Source organism: Cydia strobilella, chromosome 7 (genome assembly GCF_947568885.1).
Source record: "Cydia strobilella chromosome 7, ilCydStro3.1, whole genome shotgun sequence".
Classification (NCBI taxonomy): Eukaryota; Metazoa; Arthropoda; class Insecta; order Lepidoptera; family Tortricidae; genus Cydia; species Cydia strobilella.
The window spans coordinates 6,613,274-6,631,142 of record NC_086047.1 but is presented as its reverse complement, the minus strand read 5'-3'; the positions used below and the strand labels follow the sequence as shown (position 1 = coordinate 6,631,142).

The following is a 17,869-nucleotide window of genomic DNA, read 5'->3' as shown; positions in this document are numbered from 1 at the left end:
ATGTATTTAACTCTTACCTGACTAAAGAACATAACGTTCCGGCTTCTCCAAACAGCATCTTTTGGTTGATGTCGCAAAACAGGCAACGTGTATTTATAGAATAAGTGTTCCAGAATCAATATGAGGAAGCCGACAATCATCCCCACGAGAAGCAGGAGGAACACGCCCGCCACAGCAGCTACACCTACAAATGGATATTACTGGTTATTTAGGGCGGACAAATATTTAGTAAGCTGTTGATTGTTTACACTAATTATATCTGAATTGTAAATAACAAGGGTTCGTATTTGAACTCTTCTGTATCCTAGATACTAAAATTATATATTGACACAGGGCGGATACGCTATACAATTCAAACGTGTGAACGGCACGTCTATACACGCGTCATGCGTCATAGTGTGAGTAAGTTGCTTAAAAAATGTACTGAGCGGCCGGCAAACGGCCGTCAATCTGCTATCGCGGGGCGAGGTAATTCGAATCGAGGCGGGCCAGGCCCTTCTGTATGATAAATTGATAATATTATTACTTATCCTGTGATATTGATTAATTTATTACCTACTTACATAGTTTGGTTTTATACCTACTAAAGTTACAGTTCTATGGGGCCTTTAAACAGAGCTTATTTATTTTAATAAAGTTTAGTTGATTGTTATAGTGTATAAACTATTATTTTCCTTAGCAGTAAATAACATAAATAATGCCTTGCTTCGTACGGATAAATTGAAGTTGTATTATGCCAGTAAATATGGAAGGAAATATTTTAGAGGCAGTTTCAAAGTCACCCCAATTCCAGACAAATTCCATGAAAGCCAACTCCGATGGTACGGGCATGTAATGCGTCGAGAAAAAGATCACCCGGTAAAAATTGCTCTAGAAATTGACACAGGCAAACAACCACCAGGACGACCAAAAGCCACCTGGTGGAGAAACCTAGAGAAGCAAAAAATACCAGCAACCTACTTTGACAGAGCCAAATGGCGAAAACATATTCAGAGGGCCGACCCCAAGTAAATGGGAAGAGGCACGGGGAAAGAAGAAGATTATGCCAGTAAAAATGTACCTAACGTTAATACTTACTTTCATCAGTATTAAGTTACTTTAACCGTAAAGTAACGAGTGGACATTATAACATTAACACTCCCTTTATTAATATAGAATATAAAAAATAATCAATTCGCTCTCTTTGGCAGTGCAAACAATATAACGGTGTCATAAATATTACTTATACCTATACAATTACATACACACTGAATATCTGAAGTGTAGCTACATGTGTAGGTATAAATATGTACATATAGTGTGTATATTTATATAGTCAGGGATACAACGGGACTATCATTCTGTGTAATAGACTCATTTCCGATGCTCGGCGATGTATGGCTCCCATTGCACAATCCATCAGATTGGCAATTTGTAAGATGTCCAATTGAGCGATTGTTAAACTTGATTGATTGGTTAATTTACTTGTGGTTTTTTTTTTCTTAAGTACTTTATCTTGCTCATTTGAGAAAAACAACTTTAATGGTACGCATTGGATTTTGAAGGTTTTTTTTATATATTAGCACCTAGGTTTAAAAAGACCGTACAACGATCTGCCTTTTCTCCTGCGTATTGAAGCAATAAGGCCGTAAAGTTTATTGTCGCGTAGTAAAAGCAAGATGCGGAAAATCGTAACATACAAGATGGCTTATTCAAATCGGGCGGTGAGGAAAAATCGCAGGTCATGAGATAACTCTTAGGTAACACTTGAAAATAAACGGAGCTCTTGTGATTATGGATAATATAAATCAAACAGGTATTACTTATGGTGGAATTATGTACTGGTCAATAACAACTGCGAAATTTTGTCACTTTGTCTAAAAAAACCTGACACCAAAGTCGCGGTCGCTTCATTTTAGTACAGTTTTTTTAAATGATGAAGTGCATAAATCGTGATTTCTAAGAAGAAAGTTGCTACATATGAATACAGCCTGTATACATGTTTTGGAGCGCAACTGCACAAAATTATAAATTTCTCCAACTATAAATTAGAAGTACAAACATATTAACAACAATTTTGTATTTGATATTTCTCATTCTGTAGATTACTTTGAATTTGTTAATTAAATATATTCATATACTACTACAAATGTGTTATTTTTCGAAGTTCGAAGTTTCCTCAATCATTACGTGGGAATATCATCATTATTAGGGTTCCGTACCTCAAAAGGAAAAAACGGAACCCTTATAGGATCACTCGTGCGTCTGTCTGTCTGTCAGACCGTCAGTCACAGCCTATTTTTTCGGAAACGACTGAACCAATTAAGTTGAAATTTGGTGTATATATGTAAGATTGTGACCCAAAGACGGACATGTAACGTAAACAAATTAATTTTAAACACGGGGGCCACTTTTGGGGGGTAAAAGAGAAAATTAAAAAAAAAAAGTTTTTTAAACTATATCGTGTTACATATCAAATGAAAGAGCTCATTGTGAGAATCTCAAATGTATATTTTTTATAATTTTAGGATAAACATTCAATTCAATTCAATTCAATATATTCTTTATTCAAATAGGCCTAGCAACAAGCACGTTTAAATTGTTTAGAAGTTATTCACGAAAATAGGCAAAAAATGAGCATTCCCCCCTTTATCTCCGAAACTACTGGGTATTAAATTTTGAAAAAAATACACAAAATAGATCTTTACCTATAGATCACAGGAAAACTTATTTAAATGATAAAATTTAGTTACAGCATAATAATATTTTTGAACGTTAATCACACTTAATTGAAAAAAAAAACCGGACAAGTGCGAGTCGGACTCGCCCACCGAGGGTTCCGTACTTTTTAGTTTATGTTGTTATAGCGGCAACAGAAATACATCATCTGTGAAAATTTCAACTATCTAGCTATCACGGTTCATGAGATAAAGCCTGGTGACAGACAGACGGACAGAGGAGTATTAGTAATAGGGTCCCGTTTTTACCTTTTGGGTACGGAACCCTAAAAACGTGCTAGTACTATTAATATAAACAAAAGGTTTTTCACTCATTCTTAAAAAATACTTAAATTGTTTAAATAATAGGTGATAATAGTCATATTTCAATGTTATAATTAAAATGAAAATTTACATTAACTAAATGTTACATTTTTAAATAAATGTTAGTAGGTACGTATGTCTAAAAAAATAAGACATAGTTGTATATGATTAAATAATAAGACCAAAAACAATAACTTTGTCTTATGCCTTATGAATAGTAAGAAAAATACTCTGTATACAATCGAAATGAGATATTCCCGTCTGCTCTGAGCTTGCGCTATTCACTTACTTTAGATTGTTTGGTTTAGTTTGTTATTCAAACAATATTGTTTGCATTCACAAATACACAAGCATTCTACTTTTATATCAACTGATTACTCGGTATAATTATGCAAAATATTTAGATTAATACTACGGTTTCACTCACTATTATAATTATGCAGTTAGTATCTATTTAATTATGAGATCGTTAAAGCGTATTTTCCGTTACTAACTTATTAAAGATAGACTAAAAACATTTATCACACACTTATCCATACCATTATAACAATCACCTGAAATAATATATCTAAACTCAAAAAAATATGAAAAATAGTCTAAACGTTACGTTTACGTCCCTGTAGTAACATATATCATATCAGATGCTACTTACTATTTATGCGTAAGTCATCGACATCAGACGAAAAGGAGTCAAGAGTCAATATATATTCTTTATTCAAATAGGCCTAGCAACAAGCACTTTTAAATTGAGGTTCTTCTTTTTGGCCTAGTATCAGAGTTTATCTCATTCAATATTGAATCGATATAAATTAAACATTCACTTCATTTCATTCCTTGATTTTAGAAGCCTAGACTCGCTTGCAATCCACAGCGGTTTTATAAAATAAATATCTGAAGGAAACGAATCCTCAGACCCCTTTCAGACGTAAGGATCGTTTTTATTCCCCTCGTAAATATTTGTCGCTGTGCGGAAATCGAACCCGAGACCCTTTTATTGACTGGAGAATATGTTCACCTTTCATATGGAATGGATGGAAAAATGACAAGTAATTGAGTATTTTCTAGCTGGCAATACCGATCAGAAAGCCATATAGGCAAAAGAATGTTAGGGATGAATGTTGATGGACGGAGAGCGTATGGTAGACCCAAAAAGCGATGGATGGATTGTGTGAAATAGGATATGAGAAAGAAAGGAGTGAGTGCTGAGGTGACGAAAGATAGAGGAGAATGGAAGAGAAAAACATGTTGTGCCGACCCTACATAACGTGGGATAAGGGCAGGAAGAAGAAGAAGAAGAATACCAATCAGAAAGCTGTCAAAAATTGCGTTATGCACAACTTTTGTATTAATATCAATTTAACTAACGTTTCTACTTCTACCTCCAACTCAATTAAATTAAACAGTTTAACATTTACATATGTCAGGCAATTTAACTCCTGGATGGATGCATAAATTATTAGCCAAATTTTAAATTTAAATTAAAAAAGAGAGGTTGTTCAAAACTGATTTCTGTAAGTGAAATGGAAAACGTAATTTAAACAAGCAGATATTTCCAAAAATGTAGAAAAATAATAATTATTGTTAGTAAGTGATATTTTACGTAGCGAACATTTTATGTAATGGTCATTACTCATTGTTAAGAGCCCATCAACTTGTTCACTAGCGCCACTGCAAAATAATTGTCATTATTTAAATTTAACAATAGATGTTTAAAAAAGAGGGCCGCTATGTACTGTATTTTGTATTTAAGTACCTTTTGAATATATCAAACTTGTTTTTATGTTGCTGGATTCGTCGATCTATGAACTCAAACAAAATCGGCCGTTCTAACTTTGGACGCATAGATCGACGAATCCAGCAACATAAAAACTATTATAATGTTTTCAAAAGGTACTTAAATACCAAATACAGTACATAGCGGCTCCCTTTACTTGAATATCTATCGTTAAATTTAAATAATCACAATTATTTACCAGTGGCGCAAGTGAGCACGTTGATGGGCTCTTAAACCGGTTGTGTAGTTGTGTACAACCACCGCGCTGTCAAGTTACTCAGACATCATTGACTACCATTTGACTACCTAACCTATAATCTCGTATCACCGTAGGTAAATGGTTATGTTACGTAAACATATCTTCTACATATTCATAAATTGTTCTAAACATAATTATTGATAGAAATAGCTAGAATTGCTTAGACGTGGCATAAGTTTTTGTCTCCTGCGCGCTGCTTTTCTGGCCAAGTATTCTTATTGTTTCAGCAAGCGAGGGCGAGTCGAATTCTCGCTCAATTCAGTGTAACTTGATCTGTTGAGCCTTATTTATTTATTTTTACTTTGTTACACGACATAAAGTTTTACAAATGGCGGATTTTCTTTACCAGTCAACCATTAGTTATATTAACTATGCGTAATCGATGAGCACTCTTGCTAATTCTAAACCGAAGAAAAGAAATAAATAAAAGTGGAAAAATTCACTGTCTTGGTCGGGACTTGAACCCACGACTAGAGTACAGTGCTCTGCCATCTGAGCTACCAAGACCGTACCTAATACAGCGAATATTTCCACCATAATATGAGCCATAGGAAGGCTCTAATTTATACCACTATTTTGGACTATTTTTTTGCTACGAATTTTGTATTGTTATTAGGGTTCCGTACCTTAAAAGGAAAAAAACGGAACCCTTATAGGATCACTCGTGCGTCTGTCTGTCCGTCTGTCACAGCCTATTTTCTCCGAAACTACTGGACCAATTAAGTTGAAATTTGGTACACATAAGTTTGTGACCCAAAGACAGACGTATAACGTTAACAAATTAATTTTAAACATGCGGGACGCTTTTGGGGGCTAAATGAGAAAATTAAAAAATAAAGTTTTTTAAACTATCGTGTTACATATCAAATGAAAGAGCTCGTTGTAAGAATCTCAATTTTTTTTTGTATTTTTAAAATAAATAGTTTATGAAAATAGCCAAAAAATGACCGCCCCCCCCCTTTCATCTCCGAAACTACTAGGTATAAAATTTTCAAAAAAATAAAATTTGAATTTTTTTAATACACAGGAAAACCTACCCCTACATTTTTTTTAAAGACATTTCACTCACGTTTCACATAAAAAAATTGTGTAATGTACGGAACCCTTGGAACGCGAGTCCGACTCGCACTTGGCCGGTTTTATTAAAGCAGGGCACCTCGTTCATACCAATAAAATATAAGAAGAGGTGAGATACACGGGCCTCCAGGGCATTATTTCGTGACCGCAGCAAGAGCACTGGATTCGCTTTATGCTCGGTTAGCTATTGAACTGATACCCTCGCGCTCTCGCCATGCCTGAACTGCGAACATGGACGGAAAACTGGGGGAAAAGTTCTCGATACCGATAAAACTAGTTCCAACATGTCTGTGGTTATTGACAAGCGCTAATCTTCGCCGATTTGGACTTGTTTATTGTCTGTAGATACAACGTAGTTACATAGAAAACAGATTTGTTGTAACTTTTTGCTATAAGTCAGAACTAATAAATTCATCTCATTTCATGAAGGTAACATTTATTTATAGTTTAATGTATATAAGATAGTATTCGTATGTCAATCATTACATTAATAAATTACATTTAAATCATTTCATGATTAAGAATAAAAATAATATATTTTATGACACCTTGTGAGGAGACGGTTAAACATTTTCTCACTCGTAAGTTCTAAAACTGCCTACTCTGTAAACTGCACTTTAAGTAGGTCAATTGGTATTTTATTATAATATTATATGTTTTTGGTTTCGAAAATAATCCTATTTTCTTAAATATTATTGCGTAAAGTATTGGAATATACCTACCTACTAATTACTTTAAAAACATTTTTTTTTTGACCGACACAACAACCTTTATAGAACAGTATTTTATATAAACCGATATATAAAGAGCAAGACTACAAAAAATATCGAAATAATAAGCAATTGGTAAAACTTTGACTAAGAATTCACAAGATTCACAACATCGTAAGCTTTAGAATGCGAATACAGACAAATATATACAAAGCAGGCACGGTCAGTAGGTAGGTATAATTTAACGCCCACTTTTCCTCTTCGTGCTATTATGTATTACTTGCCCAGAATACAAAAGGTAACCGAAATACTAACAACACGTTCGACCCATTTCATACATTTTTATAGAGTGCACAGTGGGTCGACCCATACTCGAATTCGCACATTAACAACAATGTTCTGTTTCTCGACGATGAATTTTATTGTGTATGAGGCGTGAAATCTGAGGACCTACCGCAAACCACGTTCGACGTATTGAGTCCCTGTCACACCTACGTACGAATTTACAAGTGCGACATAGAGGCAACTCGACGAACGTGGTTCGCGGTAGGTCCTCTGGTGACAATGTTGTAACACAATAAAAAAATACCGTCAAAAAACACGAAATTTACATGTCCGACTCAATGTATCGAGTCGTTCTTCTGTGCAGCGACGCAATTACTGGGTATTCAGTTGAATAAAGTTACTTTAATTTAGCTACAAAGCTTAATTAATAAAGTGACAAAAAATACTAGGCTGGATGAAATTGAGAAACAAAAATTTAATATTTTAAAATCTAGAAAATAAAAAAAACCGACACCACTGTGTTAGGTAATAGCGATCACCACAGGGAGTACTTATTTAAATATTCACTTTAATGCATGAGAAGTTATTTTTGTTCCATTTAAATATTTTTAAGTGTATCTAAATATGAATCACACGAATTTCAGAGTTGCGTAATCATAATACTAGTCATAGAAAGTGACACGGTAATCTGTCTCCCATAAATAATGTCATTTTCAGCACCTCTTCGCAAAACAAACAGGAAATAAGCACAGTGTGAGTGAGCGATTCTTTTTTTAACGATAAATCCCATGTTTAATCTTTTAGGTCCCCTGGCGGTTCCCCTCCCCCAACCCCCGCTGAGGGGTCGGATTAACGCGGGGTGGCGATAAATTCTAATGAAATTTCCGCCAGAGACGAGCCAGCTGACTGCGTGGATGTAGCTAACACGCATTAAAATAGTGATATACGATACCATTCCCAACTAGGCTGTGATAATTCACAAGCTTGCTAAGCAAATTGCTTACAACTAATCAACGCTAAATAGAAACAGCAAAACTTATTAATTGGAAACTTACCAAGCGGTTTTGGCTGAATTCCATAGTCTTGGCTCAATTTGAAACATGGTAATCCTCCATACCACTTATCAGTTAATATATCCATGTACCCATTCGTTGAATACTTGGCTATCGCTGCTGATATACTTTTCTGCAACAATTAAAAATGTATCTTCATAATAAGCTGAGCCATATTCAAAGGGTAAAAATAGTAGTCATAACCATTGCTTTTCTATACTGACAGCGATTTAAAATAATACTGAAAAAACAGTTCTCACGAATCGAAACAAACGCTGTACGATCCGCTGATTTATGTCATGGAACGCGTAAACCAGAGGTTTATTGAACGATGTCAAGATAAAATGACGTATAATCGTCTAAGCCAGCGCTACACGACACCCGCTATCGATCACACCATTAGCAGTTCGCGTGCGTCATCTATCAATCTTTCACGTTCCGAAAGTCTTTTTCATGAGTCCTTCTTGCGATTATGTCGGTACTTTACATGTATGTGATATATATAGTATACACTCATAAAATTCGTTTGACAATTTTCTTTACTTGATAAAACTTTAGGTTAACTTTTACGATATATTTAATATTTAAAAACAACTAAAGATTTTATTCTCCCTTATTCGGCTACTATAAGGAGCGGCATGAAAGTAACCTGTAGGAATGAGTCAGACAAAAACTTTAAAATAATTTGTACGTTTTACTTTGCAGCACTAAATTATTATTAAAAACATGCAAGCGTTTTTTGTATCAGTTTACATGGCGATCACGCCGGGTGGATTGATACCACCCACTCTAGCTTCCCAAGCGTTCGGAGCTGATACAAATGAGTCGCTCACGAGTTAAGCTCACATATAATTTCCGGTGCTTCAAGCAATAAATACGTAAATTAGGACTTAGAAGTTGAATTCTTAACGTCTTGTGCTGTATTTTTAGGCTTCGGCAAGACGAGCTGAGATTTTATATCTCCTATCACTTTTCGTCACCCGTTATGCCCGCAATACTAATATGGATTAATATTTTGTACATCTACGGGAACGGCGGGAACTATATTTACTTATGCAGATGACACAGCTGTGGTATTCTCAGGAGACACCTGGGAGGAGGTCCGCCTCTCTGCAGAACTTGGCCTCACAAAAATCGCTAGCTGGCTGCAGAGACACTTGCTCACCCTTAACACCATCAAAACCAACTTTATTTGCTTCGCCAACTGTAACCGTTCACAGCCAGAGAAAGAATTTTCAATTAGGATACATAATTGCGGCAACTCACTGGCCATCTGCTCCTGCCCATCTATTTGCAAAGTGGAATACACAAAATACCTTGGAGTTACAATTGACCAGCGCCTCACATGGCATCTTCATGCTGAGAACATAATGAATAGGATCCGCAAACTGACCTGGACTTTCAAAAATCTTAGGCATGTAGTAACAAAAACTGTGCTAAATCAAGTTTACGTATCGCTGGCTCAATCCGTCATCACATATTGTATCTCTGTGTGGGGTGGTGCCACAAAGACTAAGTTTCTTGAGCTTGAGAGAGCTCAAAGAGCATTGCTAAAAGTCATGCACCAAAAGCCATTCAGATTCCCTACTAACGACCTCTATTTACTCTGCAATCTGTTATCTGTAAGAAAATTGTATATTCTAAATCTTATTCTAAAAACACACAAGCGAACCACATACAAAAAAGACAATACATGCACACGTAGGAAAAATACTAATGTAATTAAAACCCATACAGTGAAAACTGCATTTGCCAGAAGACAGCAACAGGCACAATCTTGCAGTCTATATAATCAAATAAACAAACACATTGACATTTATTCCTGCACTACATACGAGTGTAAAAGTAGGTTAACTAAATGGTTACAAAGTAAAAGCTACAACGACATAGAAAACTTAATTTCAAAATAAGTATAGCGAACATTAGTACAGACCCAAACAAACAAACACACACACACACACACACACACACACACACACACACACACACACACACACACACACACACACACACACACACACACACACACAACACACACACACACACACACACACACACACACACACACACACACACACACACACACACACACACACACACACACACATCTTTTCTATATTAAGTACCCTATAGTAGTATAATTACATTGAAATCATGTTTAGTTGTTTTGTTAATGTAAAAAAAAAAAAAAAAAAATGTAGTTAAATATACTTTATATACTTCTAAGATAACTGTTAACTAACCGCGTGGAAGAGCGGTGCTCTCTTAGCACAAGTGTTTTCTCACTTAAAAAGAGGCACCAGCGCAGATATTGTAATTTGTGTTTTTTAAGCTACCGAATAAAAATATTTTGATTTTTTTTTTGATTTGATTTTTGATCTAAGCTCGCATAATAATATAGCCTATTCTAATAATAAATATATTAACTAGGCTCCACTATTTTATAGATCCTGCTCAGTAACTCACTCAATATAAATAAAAATAATATCTTTACATAAGTAGACTTTAATGTCATTTGGTTCCCGTTATATTTAAATAACGACCGCATGTGGTCGCGACCCTGTCATGAGAGGAATCGAGGAAGACGAATATATTTATTCATGAAAAAAAAAACTATTTTAAACGTAAACGGCTTAGGTCTAGAAATCTTTGTTTCCGAGTACATTTTACATTGACACAAAACGTAAACTAACTTTTACAACTAACTAGCGAAATGAATTATTTTATCACGGCAACAGCCCCAACAAAATAATTCATTTCGCATTTTATTTCGTACCGATTTAAGAGAACTGTCGTTCATGTCATCATCATTTCTTCAATCCAACATTTTCATTTGGATATACATAAACAACTTGGGAAACAAATCATTGGATATACATAAATATCTTAGTTAATGGACACAATTTGGTTGATAAAGTAATTTAAATTGAGTTTATTAATCTTATTCAGATAAAATATCAGTGTTTGAAAACTTAGTTTCAATAACAAAATGAAGAACATAGATACTTTAGTAAAAATATACCTGTAAAGGAAATCCCTTGGTCATTCCTATAGCATAGGTGTCTTCAATGAAAGCGTGGTCTCCTACGCGCTGCAGCTTGCAACCGTGATCAGTGGCGCGGTAGTAGTCTAAAACAGGAGTATCTGCTATCAAAAGATCCAACGTTCGATTCCTGAAATATACAAATACCATATAAGAAAGTACCATCAAATTATATGGTAATCATGATATAAGCACGCTAAGTATTATTACGGGCCGTGAAAATAAATACTGTGCCCGCCTCGTAAACACGAAGTGCTAAAATAAAACCCGAGTGAAACCTTAAAACTCAAAATGGGAAGTAAAATAAACTCCAAAGGCAGGTTACGAGATTACAGAAAAAATAGCCCAATCCTAATAGGAATAAGGTTGTTTTCCGGTGCCGCGCGCAACCTACACGACTTTATAATGACGAGTGGAATGTGTGTTTCAGTGCCCTTCCCGTAGAATAAAAGTTAATAGAGCGGTGGTCTGAATGTATGTTTATGGTCCTAATTGTTCAAATGCAGATGCAGGCGCTGAACCAGAAAATAAAATACAGCCTACTGGTAAATCCCCTGTACACTGAACCAGAAAGTTTTATGATCCCATAAAACAACCGCTACTTACTTATTTTTCAAATACTAGCGATTTAACCATATTTATGGGCTCAAATAAAAACCTTTATCAAATCGAAAGATTGCCCAATATAACTAGATAGTTTTCGTACCTAATCATATTATATCAAATAATTATATCATACCTCAATCGTTGAATGCCTTCTTCAATGTTCTGAAGTGCGTAGCCTCTCATCCTTTGTGCCAATTGTGGATTGCCTCTTTGAACGTAGTACTCAGATATAGATGATTTTGCTGTACCCACTCGCAAAGAAAGCCACTAAAATAAATATTCACATATTTATGTTATCAAAATTAATACATTAATACAGACTGTAAGTGTATGTTACATACGTTATTCCGTCCTTGGTAGTCATCAACAGCGTTGTGAAAAAATAAACCTGCTATTAGAGCAGCAATATTGGCAGTGTAACTGGCAACGAATATCACAGAAAAGCCACCCCAGACATTTATAAGGAACTTATTAGGCCAACTCTTAGGAGCTTTAAATGCTACCAAATGTCCACATAAAAGACCCCACATCACCCATAGCGCGCTAGAAAGGCTAAAGTTCTTTGACCTCTGTCGGCCCCAAGGATTTAAACCAAACGGTGACAGCCACTCGTAAATAGCTACCGCGATGGCGGTAACATTTAGGGACAAAAATATGGCAATCCATAATTCAGTTGAAAACGGCAATAGAAACGCTAATAAGGGTATATCTGCCTTTTGGTTCGGTGCTGCTAAAAGTGATATGCCACTATAAAAATAAGGTTGACTGAAGTCAATCACTTCCGCGCGTGCAGCAGACACGCTGAGTGCCGCGAAAGACATATGGGCGGATCCAGATACTAAATCTCCGACAATCCCATTCCATTTCTGGCTCTCTTCATCTATATTTTCATCATGATTCGGCTCATTATATTGCTCTTTACTATTGGCTTTGAAACCATTTCGAAACTGGGCTCGATAATTAAGGTGTTCTGACATAGTAAACATGGGCTCATCATTCAAAAAATTTGTGAACTCATGCAGTTTACTAAAAGATCTCACTAGCTTACGAGATCCATAAAGTCCATCTTCGACTAGATATAAATGAAAATCAAATTCCAATTCCTGGGCAATGTTTTCTAATAAATCCATCGCTAGTCCATAGCAACAGTGGGTAGCCATTTTCGGAAGATTTGTAGGTTTGGGTGTAGGAAAGAAAAAATCTGTAGGGTGTTGGTCATCATCCTCCTTTTCCAAGTCATTAAAAGCAAGGGTGAGGTTGTCTTTATCAGAAGTTTGTGGTCGATGGCAGGGGAGTCCTCTTAGGCATTGACCGTCTTCGTCTAGTTCTCCTTCCATTACGAAGGGTGGTGCTAAGGCGGTGACGATGCGGTATATGGTGCGGGCGCCCGCAGACTGGCCATGCGCGACAAGCCGACCACCGGGCCACACGATGGTGTGGAGTCTTACCATGCGCCCGTGAATATGGCCTACTTGTCTCCAAACATTACCCCCTGTAGGTCCGGGCACCAAGTTGAAAAAAGTAAACGAAGACGTCAACGCGGGTTCTGGTCGTTCTGTGCCTCCGGCAAGTGCCGCTGCTGATGTAATCCGGGTTTCTCTGTGGACAAACAATAATTATTTAATTAGATAGTTTTAATGATAATAGAAGAGAGGGGCAAGAAGGGAGGGGAGGAGAGATCCTTCTCATGCATGAGAGGAGGACTGGTATTCAGCAGATGGATGTATGTAGACTGAATTATTACTACTATTCTAAGGTAAAAAAGACTTATAGTTTGAAATTTTAGTTGATGTTTATAAAATGTATTGATTAATCGTCAGTTTACAGGAAGATGTAGTCCTAATACTTCTATGTTTAACTCATATTTCCAAAATAAATAAATAAAAAGCCTTTATTTATTCTCTACGAGATTACAATGTTACATAATTATATATAAAAGTTCCTTAATTAGGTTTCAAATATTCGTAAAGACCCCTCTTTGGGTGAAGGCCTCCTCCAGTGTTCGTCAAGTTTTTTATCTTTAGCCTTCTGTGGCCAATCTTTGCCAGCTGTAGCCACTATTAGGTCCACCTTTCTTTGGGCTTCCCGCGTTTCCTGGTTCCGATGGGGCCACGCCATAGCGTGGTTATTTTTGCCCATTTTTCTTTGCTTGAAAGGGCTACGTGGCCACACCATTTCCATTTCAGTTTTTGTGCGTATGTTGGAGCGTCTATAATGCCAGTTTTCTGTCGTACGTCTGTGTTTCTCTTTTTATGGGTTAGTTTTAAGTTTAAAAAACACCTTTCCATAACACGTTTACAGCACTGTATTTGGTTTCCCGTCATCTTGTTATATGTTTGGCATGCATAAGTAAGGCAGCAGACAAGTATCTAATATTTTCTTCTTTAATTTTATTGGCATATGCTTGATTTTAAAATTTCCTTGTATATATCCGAAAAGGATAGCTAATTACATACTTTACTTTACTACGGTGACGAAACTATCCAAAGTGAGTCCTGGCCTCCGACACCAGATCACGCCATGCCTCTCGGTCTTGCGATAGCTCTCACCAATCGCCATGGCCGAGGTTGAGCAGGTCTTGAGCAACTCCGTCGTTCCAGCGGTACCTAGGGCGTCCAACTGGGCGTCTCCCATTTGGTTGACCCGAGTACGCTTGTTACAGATGTCTATCACAATTAAAAATTAACTATGATCTTGTCAACGTGGATTCGAACCGAAATGTATGGTTTGCCGGTCCAATTCCACACGGAATTGACTAAATGTTGTATTTACAATTTATAAATTGTACTACTATAATTATATTAAGTTTCGGGAAAACCTCGTAGAGTTAGCCGCTCACTAGTTAGCCTTAACTCCAACAAACAAGCCCTAAGTTTTCAACTTCGCAAATTCTATGTAACTTAGCTTTTAGTAACGCTTAGGCAAACGAGTTTTAGACCATTTGGAATGTTTGTCTGCTACCTAGTTATTCCAGTATTAGCATTATTTTACAAGGTATTTTAAAGGTAGCTGCTACACTGATTTAAACTTTACGATTTCTACACATACACGGGGACAACGCCGTCCTTGAAACGTCGGAGGTAAATCTTAAAACTTAAATCCCGTTTTACAATTTAATAAAAAAGGTAGCTTCTACCCGTGACTTTGTCCGCCTAAAATTCGTTAAAAGTTTTCAAACTCATTTACACTTCTGTCTATAAGAACAAAATTATAATCACGCCTATTTCCCGGAGGGGTAGACAGAGACCACGGATTTCCACTTGCTACGATCCTGACATACATCTTTCGCTTCTTTCACTTTCATAACATTCCTTATACACGCTCGCCGGTTTAGGGTGCTCTTGACCTGACCTTTCTTCAGGATTTCCCCGATCTGATCAGAGAAAGTCCGCCGAGGTCTACCCCTTCCAACTCCCGCTTCTACTTCTCCCTTATACACTCTCTTTGTTAGCCTTCTTTCGCTTATTATTTCCACGTGTCCAAACCATCTCAACATACCTTTCTCAATGGTTGTCACTACATCTTCGTTCAGTCCACACTTTTCCCTTACCACACTGTTCCTAATTCTATCTTGTAATCTCACACCACACACACTTCTTAACGCTTTCATTTTCACCGCATTCACTTGGCTATAAGAATTTAATTTAATAAAACCCTATCCTAGAGAAGCTTTAAAGAAAATGCTGCAAAAAAAGATGGAACAGTATTACTATTTCATTATTCAGATAATCTAGTAACTTCTTTATCTAAGTCTGAATAACAATACGCTGCCATTTTATTATCTTTTACTTATAAAATATAAGTACAAAGTAAATTATTAAATGTATTTGCGTATTGCTATTGTAATGAAAGGTTCACATTCCGAATACTTCTGCATATTTTATTAAACCTCAGGGAAATACTCGCACTAATTGCATTCCAAAAGCGAGCTACGTATAGGTAAAAAAGTTAGCTGAAGCCCCTCTTGCATGTAGTTGTGTACAGTTTACAAAAACGCGTTAAATATATTACTTAGCATTGACATCTTTTTCTCTTTAATCTTTATTAATTTTGTGATAAATAAATTTATTAATGTTGGAGTTCATCGAAAATAAGGGTTGGCAAAACTAGATAGTTTTGGTAGAGACACCGTAGGGAATTACACCAATGGGTGCCCAACTTTGCTCAAATAAAATATTAAAATAACAATGTTACTAAGAAAAATATATCCATTGGATTCAAAATGAATAAATAGAGTTGCGTAAAATAAATTTTAAGGTAAACTAAAAATTGTAAAAAAAGCTGACTTCTCCACCCATCCCCAAATTCGCAATTAAGTACCTACCATGATGCAAGTTATACTAAAATTATGATTTAATGTTAGTTAAGGCGAAGTTATGCACTAAAGTAGATTTTTTTCTCTCTAGCTGTACCCTTCTGAAGCAACTAAATGATTTATATATCTACGTATTTTTGCCAACCCTTATTTTCAATGAACTGCAACAGTGATATCGGGATTTGTTCAAAAAAACTTCTTTAGATAAATAAATAATGAATCTGCAAACCTTACGTCATATTATGAATTTCAAATATGGAACGTCTATCAATACACATTACTCACACAAGCAAAAAAGGCTAAGTTTTTTTCCTTATACCTCAATATGAAATAAATTAAAAAATAAGTAGATAGGTAGGTGCTGTATTAATTATTACAGACTAATTTTTAGCATGGTGGAATGGCATGGCGGTCTTTGGTGTCGGAGGCCAAGATCCACTTCGGGTCGTCGCGCCACAGCAGTAAGTAAGTAAGTAAGTAATTTTTATAACTGACGTTCGTGATCATAATCAAAGCAACAACATTAGTATGTATACTATTTATTCCAGTAGAATTTATTTATTCCATAGTATTTACTCGATTTAAATTATTTAGTTTAATTTTTTGTAAACTATTATACCAGCTGAGAGCCGTTTCTTGCTGGATAAAGGCCTCGACTGATAGTTGAATTTGCTACCATCCAAATGTATGAAATAGGTTGAGGTTGAGTTATTATACATAATTAAGTATATATTCTGTAATAACGCACAGGCTAAACCGTTAAAAGTAGGTCCTTGAAATTTGAGAAAAAGATTCTTCATATTTAACCTCGAGGGAAATGAAAATTAGAATTAGGGTTTAACGACTTCTACGCAGACGAAATCTTGGGCGGAGGCGAATTGCTAATATGTATGTATATAAAAAATGTATACCATAAAATTTGGTAGTACCTATTATCTAAATAATTCTTTGCAGATACTTTGCCAATATCTGTTGTAATTTCACGACAACACAAACTTACACGGGATTTAATCATAAAATTTTCCTGCTAAGTTACTTAGTTGTGTAATACTTGTAGTTAAGCGACCGAGGGTTTGAGCGGACTCTGGGTAAATAAAGCCGCTTGTCTCATTTTGGCTTTAGACAATAACATTTTAAAAAGAAACTAAAAACGAAGAGGGTATCACTTTACCCTTAAAATTATTTAAACCTTTATGTATATTTGCTGATCCATGTGTTTTATAATGGTTAATATAATCTGAGTTTGGAATTTTTATGGAAACGCTTTCGAAGATATTACTCTGTTATAGCTTTTAATATTCAAAGCAAACCATTGTCACGATAAAAATTGTAGAGCAAATTGGCCAGGTGTGGCACGAAATATAGCTTCAGCACCGTCGGCATACTAAACATAATTCAGGGCGCCCCGCGCCCGGCGCACGCCGCGGGAGTGTGAACTGTGAACGTGCAATATCCGAGCCTACGGTCGATCCCGCTTGCATTTAATTTCCATGCGGATGTATCAATATAAGTATGTAAAACATTTTAGAGATGATAGACTTGTTAAGTAATGAATGAGATATCTTTAAATAAAAATAGACCTTTTTTACATTTATTACGTAAGTAGGTATGATACTATTTACGATTCGGTATCATGAATTGATATAATATTGTTTATTATTCATGAAATAAAACTATGAAAACGGGCGTAAGCTATGGACTATATATGCAGGTTCTCTCAGGGTTGTG

At 35.8% G+C, this 17,869-nt stretch overlaps 2 protein-coding genes across 3 annotated transcripts in view; both read right to left on the bottom strand.

Moving 5' to 3' along the window:
• Nucleotides 1–17,869, bottom strand: part of LOC134743020 (uncharacterized) — a 73,815-nt gene that overhangs the window by 2,986 nt on the left and 52,960 nt on the right. For both annotated transcript variants that reach the window (XM_063676287.1, XM_063676286.1), the window contains exons 7-11: nt 12,168–13,425; nt 11,960–12,093; nt 11,200–11,350; nt 8,181–8,310; nt 18–184 (exon numbers count right to left, since the gene is read on the bottom strand). In XM_063676287.1, the coding sequence (XP_063532357.1) occupies nt 18–184; nt 8,181–8,310; nt 11,200–11,350; nt 11,960–12,093; nt 12,168–13,425 (1,840 nt within the window). The remainder of the gene's footprint in view (nt 1–17; nt 185–8,180; nt 8,311–11,199; nt 11,351–11,959; nt 12,094–12,167; nt 13,426–17,869) is intronic.
• LOC134743022 (multiple inositol polyphosphate phosphatase 1-like) overlaps nt 1–17,869 on the bottom strand; it is a 34,932-nt gene that overhangs the window by 11,043 nt on the left and 6,020 nt on the right. The gene's annotated exons all lie outside the window — the stretch shown is intronic.